The sequence below is a fragment of the Mesocricetus auratus genome, unplaced genomic scaffold (assembly GCF_017639785.1).
Source record: "Mesocricetus auratus isolate SY011 unplaced genomic scaffold, BCM_Maur_2.0 Super-Scaffold_100007, whole genome shotgun sequence".
Taxonomy (NCBI): domain Eukaryota; kingdom Metazoa; phylum Chordata; class Mammalia; order Rodentia; family Cricetidae; genus Mesocricetus; species Mesocricetus auratus.
In genome coordinates this window covers 44,772,107-44,785,927 of record NW_024429191.1, presented here as the reverse complement: position 1 = coordinate 44,785,927, position 13,821 = coordinate 44,772,107, and the positions used below count along the sequence as shown (strand labels likewise).

Sequence of the window (13,821 nt, the reverse complement as noted above, 5' to 3'; positions counted from 1 at the left end):
ATGCTGATTCTGAAAGTGTGAAGTGTGCCCCCCCCCACAATGTTCTAAAACTGATTCAATCATTTGTTTTTCCTTCTTAAGTCCTGAGGTGTATGTGACAAAAAAGAAGTATCAGTCGGGATCTGTTTATGTACTGCATGCACAAGAAGCAAGTAGGGTGCAGTCTGTCCTCTTAGAATACCAATTACTCCTGCTATGCTTAATGTAGTCTAACCTTTTCAAAAACGGCAGTTCATAGGAGTATTTTATGGGCAAAAAATAGTGGTTACTTGTGTCTACTAAAAAATGAAATTCTTAGCTAGGTGGTGGTGACTCACGCCTATAATCCCTGCACTCAGGAGGCAGAGGCAGGCGGATCTCTGTGAGTTCAAGGCCAGCCTGATCTACAAAGCTGCACAGAGAAACCCTGTCTTTAAAAACCAAAAAAAAAGGGGGGGGGGAATAAATGAAAATCTTACTTACATTTTAATGGTTTTGAACATAGAAGATGTGGTGGTTTGCATAAGAATGGCCCCCATAGGCTCATATGTTTTAATGCATAGTCACCAGGGAGTAGCACTATTTGATAAGGATTAAGACATGTGGCCTTGCTGGAGTAGATCTTGTTGGAGGAAGTGTGTCAGTGGGGATGGGCTTTGAGGTTTCAAAAGCCTATGCCGGCCCAAGTCTGTCTGTCTCTCTACCTGCTTCTACCTCCTCCAGTGCTGCCATGTTTCCTGTCAAAATGATAATCAACTAAACTTCTGAAACAGCAAGTAAACCTTCTTTTATAAGAGTTTGCTTGCTCTTTAAAATAAGAGTTGCCTTGGCCATGGTGTCTCTCCACAGCAATAGAACAGTGACTGAGACAGGAGGTGTTTAATAAGGGTCAGAAGAAACTACTCATTTTTGTAGAAAGAGGTAGAACTGTGATAACTGTACATACAGAATACTGACTTTGCATGGATGAACCCACTCCTTTCCTACCTCTCTTGTTTACCTTGGTGATAACACAGTTAGGTTTAAATTAAAATTGGACTGTGCTTTCTTTCCTTGAGCAAATGGGTGGTATATTCACTGTGGACTGTCTGCATCTTAAAGCTTGCTTTATCCTAGTCTGTTTGCTAATGAAGTTCTTGCAGAATTGGGAAGTCCAGAAGAGTTAATTACTTAATGACTGATGGGAATCCCTGTGGTAGTTGGGCAAATAAGGAAAGAGTGTATCACATTTGCTTTTGACAAGAATCTGACTTTCTTATATGGTTAATAATAATATCCTAAGCAAACTTCCTAAGGAGGAAAACTCAGATCTGGTGGTTTCAGTGGCTTCTCAGCTTATTATGTGCTGCTGTGAATATTACCTGCCTGTTGCATACAGGTCTACTTAGCCATGTTACCTAGACTCAGTGGAGTTGCAGGCCAGTATGCTTCAGCTGGGAGCATTCTTGTTTTTCTTCATTTCATTGAACAACTCTTTTTATCTCATCATGGCACATACAATTTTATAATATTGACTGAAAAAAATACTGGTAGAATAGTAAGAAATCTGGCTAAGGTGCTAAGTGTTTTCTGTGAGGAGTTTTGTGGGCCAAGGTTCAGTGATATAGTCCTTTCTTTCCATTATGCAAAGCCCGGGCTTCCCTGGGCTTGATCCCCAGTGCCACAAAACATATGAAAGACAAAAATGAGAGAACTCTGAGCTGGGAATAAATGAAGGACTCAGAGAATGAACACCCTCTCTCTCCGCCCCTGAACTTGGGCTGGAGATGTTTTAACAGCTGCTACCTTTTAGGTATCTATTTGGTACCATATAGGGTGGTGACATAGTTGTGGCATTCCAACTCTTAGATTCCTGTAGAGCATGTTTGCAAAGCCATTCATGCTTGGAGTTAGGGCTGGCAGTTAGTGTTGGGTAACATGTCTCCATTACATCTGTGATAACAATGCCATTAGATGTAACTGAGACACACTCGAGACTCAACAGGGATCATCTGTGAAAATGAGAAATGATAGGAGCATGAATGTTCAGGTTGTTCTAGCAGGTATATGAAAATGTGTATATTTTGTTTTTTCTGTTTTGTTTGTTTGTTTGGTTTTGTTTTTGGTTTTTCAAGGCAAGGTTTCTCTGTGTCTTTGGAGGCTGTCCTGGGACTAGCTCTTGTAGACCAGGCTGGTCTCGAACTCACAGAGATCTGCCTATTTTTGCCTCCCGAGTGCTGGGATTAAAGGCGTACGCCACCACTGCTTGGCTTATATTTGTATTTTTAAGGACTTTAAAAACCCAGCTTGTTCTCTAGGTCTCGGTATGGCTGAGTTTAGAGAATTGACTGTTCTCCTTTAGAAAGATCTAGAATAAGTGAAAAGGAAATTATAATTTAAAACAGAAACAATAAACTGAAACAAGTTTTTAGTGTGTGTGTATGACCATGCATGTCTATGTATTTTTATGTGTGGAGGCCGGAGGCCAACTTCAGGTGTTGTTCCCCATATACTTTGTTTATTAAGACAGAGTTTTTCATTGTTCTGGAGCTTATTAAGTAGGGTAGGCTGGCTGGCCAGCAAGCCCCAAGCATCATCCTCTCTCTGCCTTCCCAGTGCTGGAGTACATGTGTGCCATTTTGTCTTACTGTTATGTGGATTCTGAAACTCAAATTCAGATCCTCATGCTTCCATGACAAATACTGTATTGACCAAGCCATCCTTCCATACCTCTGAAGTAGAATTTTTAAAGTGTGTGTGTGTGGGCGACTTACAATTATAGCACCTTCAATTATTGTGACATTTTTGAGAATGGTGTATGTGTGCAGACAAATTATATACTGGTATATGGTTATGTTTTTGTAAAATATTTTGTTTCATTACTTACTGCCTAGTTTAATATGCATTGAACATTCCTAATGTTATGGTGTCATTTTTTATAACATTTATTTGTGTGTATGTATGTGTGTACATGTGTGTGTATGTATCTGTATACCATTGGTCCCATTTGTGAACGTGTGGAGGTTAGATGAGTCTCTCCCTACAACATTTGGCCCCTGGGAATTGAACTCACATTATTGGGCTTGATAGCAAATGCCTTTACTTTTTCTTGTTGGCTGTAGTCATTTTTTCAAATGGAGTTTTTTCTTGAAAGTAATGTAATAGTCCAGTTATGGATGTGCCACAGTTTTTATAAGTAAGGTAGCATAAATATCACTGCTTTGAACATGTCTTTGTGTACTTTTTAATATCCTTAGCATAATTTTGTAGATAGATATTCTACCAACACTAAGAGACCATGGATGGCAGCCCAGACTACTATACCCAGCAAAGCTCTCAATCACTATAGATGGAGAAAACAAGATATTCCATGACAAAACTAGATTCAAGCAATACATATCCACTAACCCAGCCCTACAGAAAGTTCTGGAAGGAAAACTCCAACCCAAGGAAGTTAACTACAGCCAGAAAAACATAGGCATTAGATAATCCCACTTTACCAACAGCCAAAAGAAAAAAGGGGTGGAATTCCACCACCAACAACCATTCCAAATCAAGGAAGAATGAGCAATCAGTGGTCATTAATATCCCTCAATATTAATGGCCTTAACTCACCCATAAAAAGACACAGGCTAACAGAATGGATTCGAAGACAGAACCCATCCTTCTGCTGCAAACAAGAAACATACCTCACCCTCAAAGACAGACATTACCTTAGAGTTAAAAGTTTGGAAAAGATTTTCCAATCAAATGGACCCAAGAAACAAGCAGGGATAGCAATCCTAGTATCTAACAAATTAGACTTTAAAATAAAATCAATCAAAAGAGATGAAGGAGGTCATTACATACTCATCACAGGAGAAATCACCAAGATAAACTTTCTATCCTGAACATCTATGCCCCAAGTACAAAGGCATCCACGTTCGTAAAAGAAACATTACTAAAACTCAAATCACATATAAAGCCCTACACACTTATAGTGGCAGACTTCAACACCCCACTCTCACCACTAGACAGGAATACCAGAAACAAACTTAACAAAGAAGCAAAGGGTCTAATAGAAGTTATGACCCAATTGGGATTAAGAGACATCTATAGAACATTCCATCCAAACGCAAAAGAATATACCTTCTTCTCAGCGCCACGTGGAACCTTCTCAAAAATCGACCACATCGTTGGCAACCTCAGCAGGTACAAAAAAAACTGGAATAACTCCATGCATCTTATCAGACCACCATGCGTTAAAATTAGAATTCAACAACAACACAAATTGCAGAAACCCTACAAACTCATGTAAATTGAATAATGCACAATTGCACCAAACCTGGGTCAAAGCAGAAATAAAGAAAGAAATTAAAGACTTCCTAGAATTCAATGGGAATGAAGACACAACATACCGAAACCTATGGGACACTTTGAAAGCAGTGCTACGAGGGAAGTTCATAGCACTGAGTGCCCATATGAAGAAACTGGAGAATAGTTATACTAGAGAATTAACAGCACAGCTGAAAGCTCTAGAACACAAAGAAGCAAACTCCCCCAGGAGGAGTAGACGCCAGGAAATAATCAAAATGAGAGCTGAAATCAATAAAGCAGAGACTAGGAAAACAATACAAAGAATCAATGCAACGAAGAGTTGCTTCTTTGAGAAAGTCAACAAGATAGATAAACCTTTGTCCAAACTTACCTAACAGCCGAGTGTGAACATGCAAATTAACAAAATCAGAAATGAAAAGGGGGACATAACAACGGACTCTGAGGAAATCCAGAGAATCATCAGGTCATTCTTTGAAAACCTGTACTCCACAACATTCAAAAATTTAAAGGAAAAGGAAGACTTCCTGGATAGCTATCACCTGCCAAAATTAAATCAAGAACAGATAAGCAATTTAAATGGACCTATAACCCCTATGGAAATAGAAGCAGTCATCAAAAGTCTCCCAACCAAAAAAACCCAGGTCCAGATGGCCTCAGTGCAGAATTCTACCAGAAATTCAAAGAGCAGCTTGTATTTATTCTTCTCAAAGTATTCCACACAATAGAAGCAGAAGGGTCTTTGCCAAACTCTTTCTACGAGGCTTCAATAACCTTGATCCCCAAGCCACACAAAGACACAACTAAGAAAGAGAACTTCAGACCAATATACCTCATGAACATTGATGCAAAAATACTCAATAAAATACTGGCAAATTGGATCCAAGAACACATCAAAACAATCATTCACCATGATCAAGTAGGTTTCATCCCAGAGATGCAGGGATGGTTCAACATATGAAAATCCATCAACGTAATCCACCGTATAAACAAGCTGAAAAACAAAAACCACATGATCATCTCACTAGATGCTGAAAAAGCCTTTCACAAAATCCAACACCCCTTCATGATAAAGGTCTTGGAGAGACCTGGGATAACAGGAACATACTTAAACATAATAAAAGCTATACACAACAAACCAACAGCTAACTTCAAACTAAATGGACAGAAACTACTGAATTCTGCTAAAATCAGGAACAAGACAAGGCTGCCCACTCTCTCCATACCTTTTCAATATTGTACTTGAAGTTCTAGCTAGAGCCATATGACAACAAAAGGAGATCAAGGGGATACAAATTGGAAAGGAAGAGGTCAAAGTTTCACTATTTGCAGATGATATGATAGTTTACATAAATGACCCAAAGAACTCTACCAGGGAACTCTTACAGCTGATTAACACCTTCAGCAAAGTGGCTACAAGATCAACTCAAGAAAATCAGTATCCCTACTATATACAGATGATAAAAGGGTTGAGAAAGAAATCAGAGGAACATCACCCTTTGCTATAGCCACAAACAACATAAAATACCTCTGAAAATGGAAAGATCTCCCATGCTCTTGGATCGGTAGGATCAATGTAGTAAAAATGGCAATCCTGCCAAAAGCAATCTACAGATTCAATGCAATCCCCATTAAAATACCAGCACAATCCTTCACAGACCTTGGAAGAACAATAATCAATTTTGTATGGAAAAACAAAAGACCCAGGATAGGCAAAACATCCTTACTCAACAATGCAACATCTGGAGGCATCACCATCCCTGATCTCAAGCTCTGTTATAGAGCTGTAGTCCTGAAAACAGTTTGGTATTGGCACAAAAATAGACAGGTAGACCAATGGAATCAAATTGAACACCCTGATATTAACCCATACATGTATGAACATCTGATCTTTAACAAAGAAGCTAAAAATATACAATGGAGAAAAGAAAGCATCTTTAACAAATGGTGCAGGCATAACTGGATGCTGGCATGCAGAAGAATGCAGATAGATCCATGTCTATCGCCATGCACAAAACTTAAGTCCAAATGGATCAAAGACCTCAACATAAATCCAGCCACACTGAACCTCTTAGAAGAGAAAGTGGGCGGTACCCTTGAACGAATTGGTACATGTGCATATAATATAATTGCTGTATTTTAATTATATTCATCTCCTTCTTCCCTAATTCCTCCTGGGACCCCAATTTTCAGATTCATGGTTCTTAGTAACCTTGATGGTCCTATACTCAGCAGTGTGCATTTTTTATTTGTTTTTGTTTTTTGAGACAGGGTTTCTCTGTACCTTTTGAGGCTGTACCAAAACTCGCTGTGTAGACCAGGCTGGCCTTAAACTCACAGAGATCTGCCCATCTCAGTCTCCTAAGTGCTGGGATTAAAGCCATTCACTACCACTGCCTGACGGACAGTGCCTTTCCTGTGGAAATGTTGAGAAGAACACTGTGAATAGGTGAAGTAAAAGTTCATTTAGGCTAGTGTGGGGTGTTCTCTTCTGAAAGATTGGACAGCAGAATTCTGAGCGTGGTGCCAAGAAGGTGCTCCCCTTAGTCCTGGGTCCCTCCCTCCCTCCCTCCCTCCCTCCCTCCCTCCCTCCCTCCCTCCCTCCCTCCCTCCCTCCGTCTCTCTCTCCCTCCCTTCTTTCATTAAAAAATCCACAGTAGTGTTATGCATGTTTGTATTTTTAGTGATTACCAATAACTGAGGGTATAGCTTAGTGTCTGAGTGGGTACTTAGTGTGCAGGAAGCCTCAGATTGCATCTTCAATACCAACCTGTCAACAGGAAATACCTGAATGCGTAGCTGCAGTGTATGATATCCTGGATCTTTTAGGACACTTGAAGAAGGGAGGAATCAGTGCTGATGGGTGACAGAAGAGGATGCTCTGAAGGAAAAACCGTGGATGTTTGGAAGGAGTATCTCGGGTCTGAAAGGCCATCCCTTCCTCCCTTATCTTAGTCTCCACTGCCTCGGTCTTTCTTTTTCCTTCTCTGGACTATTTAGTTTTAAGTTCATCATCAGCTAATCATTTGCAGGATTAGGGTGTCTGCATGAGAGCTGGCAGGATAGTCTCCTTGTAGTTGAGACATTTGTGTTTGGACAGGCTGGAAACTTATAGTTCTTTTATAGATTTGTTAGTGAATGGTTGGAATACATACTTATTTGTAAGACTGAGTGTAAATCGTGTTTAAATCTAACTTATGTAAATCACATTGTGTTAAATTATGTACATTTGTTTTTGAAGTCAATTGCCTTTAAAGTCCCTTTCCTCCAATTTGATTTTCGTTAAAATACAGTGCTGAAAAAGAATTCCTCTTTTCTGTGTATTTTAAATATCTTTATCATCAAAAACATAGCTCAAGTGAGCTTTCATTGTAGTAACATGCTTCAGTATTCCCATAGAGTTTGCCTGTTACTAGCCCCTCACCCACAAATTGAGAAAGTGGTTTAGTGTTTTGCTTTCATACCAGTTCTTTGTTCTATCTTTGACTCATGTTTGGTCTGCATCTTTTGTCAGTTTTTCTTAATTTAGAGAGGTCATGCATGATTTGTGCTAGTTTTTTTTTAAAGATTCATTTATTTATTATGCATTCAGTGTTCTGCCTATATGTATGCCCACAGAACCAGATCTCATTATAGATGGTTGTGAGCCATCATGTGGCTGCTGGAAATTGAATTCAGGAACTCAGGAAGAGCAGCCAGTGCTCTTAGCCTCTGAGCCATCTCTCCAGCCCCAGTGTTAGTTGTTCTTAAGCAAAGCGTGTGACAAATGGTGTTCAGCTTTTGACTTGGTGACTTTTTTGGGTTTGAGCTCACTAAGACACATGCATGTAGGGAGATATCTTAGGTACCTTCTTGAAACAAAAGTAAATTGTGTCAATATACAAAATGTCTCAAACATATATAAAGCATATATACATGAAAATGATAAGGATATTTATGCATAAAAAGAAGACTTTACATAGTATGATGAATTGCAATAAACAAATTATAAATCATCAGAAGATATAATAATCTACCTATATCCCATCCTAAGCATATCTATTCCATCTAAACCTAAACTTATGAAAGAGATGCCCAGTTAGTATTCCCGCCTGTCATGTGGGGTTCAGTGCCCTGACGGGGAGCCAGTGTCTCTCCTGTGCAGCCCTTTATTTTCCACATCTGTATGCACCTGTAGCCACGCCCAAAGTGGACATGGTCAGCGGCACAGGTACACAGGTTCTCCCTACACATGCTTCCTTGTCTTTAATCTTCTCTGCTATCCCTGCTATATAATGCAGTATTTATAGGTTCCAGGGATTAGGACTTGGAATCTTTGGGGGGGGTCACCATTTGGCCCACTGCACTCTTGTCCTAAGTTATATATATCTTATGTGCAAAATACATTTATAATATTTCACTATCCCCAGAGTTTTATCATATCATAGCATCAACACAGGCAATCATCAGAATCATTTCATTCAGTTAGTGGTGAGACTCAATCAGTGTATTGTCCATCCTGGCTCAGTAATTTGTATTTGTGGACCCAGACTCCACAGTTGAGTGGTGAGAGCGTGGCATGAGTAACATTTCCTTTCACAGAAGACAAAGTAGAAGGAACAGTTTAGAATCCAACATAGCGAGTGCCATTAGGGCAAATCCCTTGCCTTTGAGAATCATAAGAGCAGATTTTCAAGAAGACTGGGAACATCTCATTAAAAATGGTTGTATATTGCTGAATTCTGTCAGTTTGCTTTTAAAAAGCAATTTGCTGTTCATGATTCTTTCACCCAGTCACCCTGATCAGTATGTTCTCTAAACAAGCTTGTACTTAGTACAGATCCTTTAGACTGGGCCACTTTAACAACTATGGCATCTTGAATGTTTCTTGTGTTAGCACTTCACACAGTTCTTCTTGTTTACATTAATATTCTTTGTCAAATTTGTTTTGCTTGAGAGGGAGACTCGCAGTATAGCCCTGGCAGCCTGGAACCTGCTTGTGTTGACCAGCCTGGCCTCAACCTGTGGTGATTCCCTTGCCTCAGTTTCCTGTGTGCTGGCACACGAGCCACCATACCCAACAAGCTTGTTTCTTGTTTTGCTTCTGTATGTTAAGTGATCACCTTGCTGTGCCACATGTGGTGGTAACACCTGTAATTCCAGCACAGAAAAGGTAGAAGCGGGTAGGAATCATTGTCAGTTTGAGGCTAGCCTGGTCTGTATTAACAGGTTCTGTTTGGCTGGAATTACTCTGTCACTGTCTCCCTCCCTATCCCACAACTCCAATAAGCATTTTAACTGATTTCATTTAATTTTTTATTTTATTGAAAATATATTTTTTCATGAAATATTTTCTGATTATGGTTTCCCTTCCCCTACTCCTCCCAGTTTCTCCCCATCTCCCCTTCCATCCAGATATACTCCCTTTGTGTCTCTCCTTAGAAAACAAACAGGCGTCTAAGGAATAATAATACAAGATGATACAATACAATGATAATTTAAAAAGAAACAATTTGGGCTATGATAAAACAAACAAGAAAAAGAACCAAAGGAAAACCACAAGAAACAAATATAGATGCAGAGACACAAATGTTCAAGAACTCTGAAAAATCCCAAACTAGAAACCATAATGTATATACAAAGGACCTGTGAGATTAAAAAAAAAAAATGAAACCCTCCCTGACTTAACATTATGAGACAACCTCCTAAGATGCCTTTTGAGTTCATTTTATGTTAACCATATACTTCTGGGCATGGGGCCTACCTTAAGAATAGTTTCCCCAGTAAGATGCCCTCTGAGAAAACTAACTTTCCATTTGCAAGTAGTTATCAATTGGAGATAACCTCTCCTTGCAGCTCTAGCACCCCACCTGGTGCAGACCCCTGCAGGCCCTGTGCATGTTGTCACTCAAGCATCGCAGTGCTAGAAGTCAAAATGTCTTCAGTTGAACAGAAATCCCCTTCCTTCAGAACAGCATATATGCTGAGTGACAGATCTGAAATGTCTGAAGCTGTGACAGTAAGAACCATCACAGCACGGTCTACTTCAAGCTAACACCACAGGCACCCCAATAATTACTTCCTTGAGACAATTTCTTTGGGCTTAAAAGCAGTTATCTACTGCAACAGATCAGAACAATACAGAGATCCATCCCAGCCCCCCACCCCCAGTCCCTTACTCTTTTCCTAGCCTCTGTGGTCCTATGGATTGTAGCTTCCTTATCAATGACTTAACAGCTTACATTCACATATAAGTGAATACAAACCATGTTTCTTTTTCTAGGTCACCTCATTCTGGATCTTTTTTCCTAGTTCCATCCATTTACCTTCGAATCTCATGATTTTATTTATTTAATGGCTGAGTAATATTGAGTAAATGGAATATGTTCTTTTATACATTTATCCTTTGACATACATCTGTTTGTTTCCAATTTCTGGTTATTATGAATAGAACCACAATGAACATGGTTGAACAAGTGTCTGTAGTAGGATGAAGCAACCTATAAGTATATGCCTCAGAGTGGTATGGCTGGAAATTGAGATAAATTTAGTGCCATCTTTCTGAAGAACCAACAAACTGATTTTCATAGTGACTGTACTCCATATCTTCATTAACATGAATTGTCTTTTATTTTCTTGACCTTGGCCATTCTAATTAATATAATGAAATCCCATAGTTTTGATTTTCATTTCCCTGATGACTAAGGATGTTGAACATATTTTTAAGTGCTCTCAGCCATTTGAGTTTCTTTGCTTGAGAGACAGGACGGCCAGAGAAAGTATCCCTACAATGAATGCAAAACCAGAATGAGTGAAAACCCTCATCTGTTACAGAATATCTGTTGAAACCCTAAAGTGATTCTTTGTGATTTATTGTCCCAGAAGGAAATATGGCTAGCAAAGAAAGGCATATTAAAGCAGTACCATGGCCTATGTGAAATTTTGAGGTAAAGCATGCAACTATGTTTAGGGAAACAGATTGCAACAGAAAGTTGCAGAATTATTATTTTGGAGGAAATTAGATATGTGTTTAACATTTTAAAACCTTGTTTTCTCTGAATTTTCTGGTTTTAACACACAGTTAACTTGTGTGCTAAGATATTTGGACATTTACCTGCTTTTAAGCCCAAAGAAATTGTTTCAAGGAAGTAATTATTGGGGTGCCTGTGTTGTTAGCTTGAAAGTAGACCATGCTGTGATGGTTCTTATTGTCACAGCTTCAGACGTTTCAGATCTGTCACTCAGCATATATGCTGTTCTGAAGGAAGGGGATTTCTGTTCAACTGAAGACATTTCGACTTCTAGTACTGCGATGTTTGAGTTTACCTTGGTATAGGTGATCCTTCTGAGACTGGTACTTTTCCTGCCAAGTGTTCTGAACACTGAACTGGAAGCAACGAGCATCATCTGATGCTCTGCAGCACAGGGGGTTTTATGGGAGTGCGCATAAGATAACTTTTGTTAATCTTCTTTTCAATGTAAGATACTTGTTATCTTTTCAAATATTATTCTATATTGACTGATTTCTTAAAGCAAGTTTCTCTGCCTTTCACTAACTTTCTCATGCCTTCAAAGTAATACCTGCTTTTATAATACTTGAATGTTTAAAAAGTAATTTAATTTAATCAACAAAAATTGCATTTATTGTTAGTATTTGAAACTTTTACTTTATGTTTGTTATTTCTCAGGTAAACGCAAAGCACTGAAGTTGAATTTTGCCAATCCACCTGTCAAATCGACAGCACGGTTTACTCTCCATCCTAACACTACAGGAGTCCAGAACCCACACATGTGAGTATTCTCAGGGACTAAGGGCAGAACTTTCCCTCTGCTGCACTTGATGCAAAGCAAGGGACTGCTGTTTCTGTTTCCTTAAAAGAATTTGAAATGTTAGTCTTTGAACTTAAATAGAAAGTTAACTGATTTTTAGTCATAAGTTGATGAACACAGTTTCCTTTTTTACATGTTTACTTAGGAAAATACTGCCAAAGACACAGGCTCACTTATATTTCTCAAATACCTCCTAATAAACTTGGGGCTTTCGGCTAAAGTGCAGGTTGTATTTAGGCAAGCAACTGTCCTCTCTCTGTGTCAGTCTCCACTGTTCACGTAGTGGAAACATAGATTCTTGTTTCTAGAAGACTCGTGTCAAATCAAAGTTGGTGCAAATTAGTATACAGATGTTGGTATTGCCTTTTATTAGCTAATATTTTTAAAAGATAGAAATGATAGTGTATCTTACTGAAAATACTGAGAACATGCTAGTTGATTTTTTTAGCTAATAACATCAGAAATAATAAGTTTCCAAAACTTTTAGTCTGAGTGATGTGGTATATTAAATAGCATGACAGCCAGAGGATTTACATTAATTCATTTGCATTTTCATCTAGTTCTAGTGTTGAGACAGAGAGCAGGTGGTGAAAGTTATAGTTAAAAAGCCGGCAATAGAGTACCTTATGTTTTAAAATAGTTTATTAATGTCTGGATTCAGGCTTTATTGGACTTCAGATATATCTAGTCCTCTCAGAGAGTCACAGTTATTGGTTTTCTTCTGAGTTAGGCACACTTTGTGTTTGCAAACAGTAGCAAGTGGATGCAGTGTCCTTAAACAGAGGTGACTGAAATACTTTATTTTTGCAATAGTAATGTCTACAAGTGAGGACTCTGGTTTCACCAGTAACCTTAGAATGAAGGAAAGCTTATCTGTCTGGGAAGGTATGAGCTTAGCTAGAGTCCTAGTATTTTTCTTTTGAAACATCAAACAGGGCTTATATTGAGCAAGGAAACCCAGTACCCAACCAGTCAAAACTCCAGCACCAAGCAGTGCTCCTTCCACACTTTCTACTATTTAGTGGAAACAAGTCCAGAATGTACCCCTAAACAGTTCACTTTATTATTGTGGTTACCAGCTAGTCACATGCTTGAAGTATAAGCTAGGAGAGTGTAAGATATGCTCCCCCTACTTCCAGTCTCCCTTTCCTTTCTTTCCACTTTCCATTTGAGTACTTAGAGGATAAAGAAATCATCTCATTAGGAAGTACCAGGCTTTAATTACCATTGACTAAAACTATAGATGCTTCTAGCATGTGAGAAATTAGTCATATAATAGAGACCCTTCTACACTTAACAACTGTTGTTGTTGTTTTTTTTTTTTAATCTTTTAGCTCCTAAAATGAAAAATCAAGTTGTCTGGTGACATAGGTATTGGGAACTGACCTGGGTCCTCTCCAAGAGCAATATATGCTCTTAATCACTGAGCCACCTCTCCAGCCCTGAAAAATTAAGTTGTATAAACCAAAGAGTATAAAGGGAAATAGATTAAAAGAAAAATTTATGACCCATTTCTATTATTTCTGTCAGATTTGCATTATGCCAGACACAGTGTCTTCCTCACACCCCAGGACTATTTGCATCAGGCTTGTGCTAAAATCATATTTGGTATGTAAACCTAAGAAGAAGTAGATATTCTATTGTTAAGTTGTATGACTTTATCGTCCTGAACAAAATTGTTTAAAGTATGCATAGGACAGCTGTTGCTACAACACATTACAGTTATTTAACAAGAAGAAA

At 38.7% G+C, this 13,821-nt stretch overlaps 1 protein-coding gene across 4 annotated transcripts in view; it reads left to right on the top strand.

Annotated features, from left to right (window-relative positions):
• Window positions 1-13,821, top strand: part of Map2k4 (mitogen-activated protein kinase kinase 4) — a 93,423-nt gene that overhangs the window by 17,792 nt on the left and 61,810 nt on the right. For all 4 annotated transcript variants that reach the window (XM_040748867.1, XM_040748868.1, XM_040748874.1 and 1 more), the window contains one exon: window positions 11,940-12,042. In XM_040748867.1, the coding sequence (XP_040604801.1) occupies window positions 11,940-12,042 (103 nt within the window). Of the gene's footprint in view, window positions 1-11,939; window positions 12,043-13,821 lie in introns of those variants that run through there.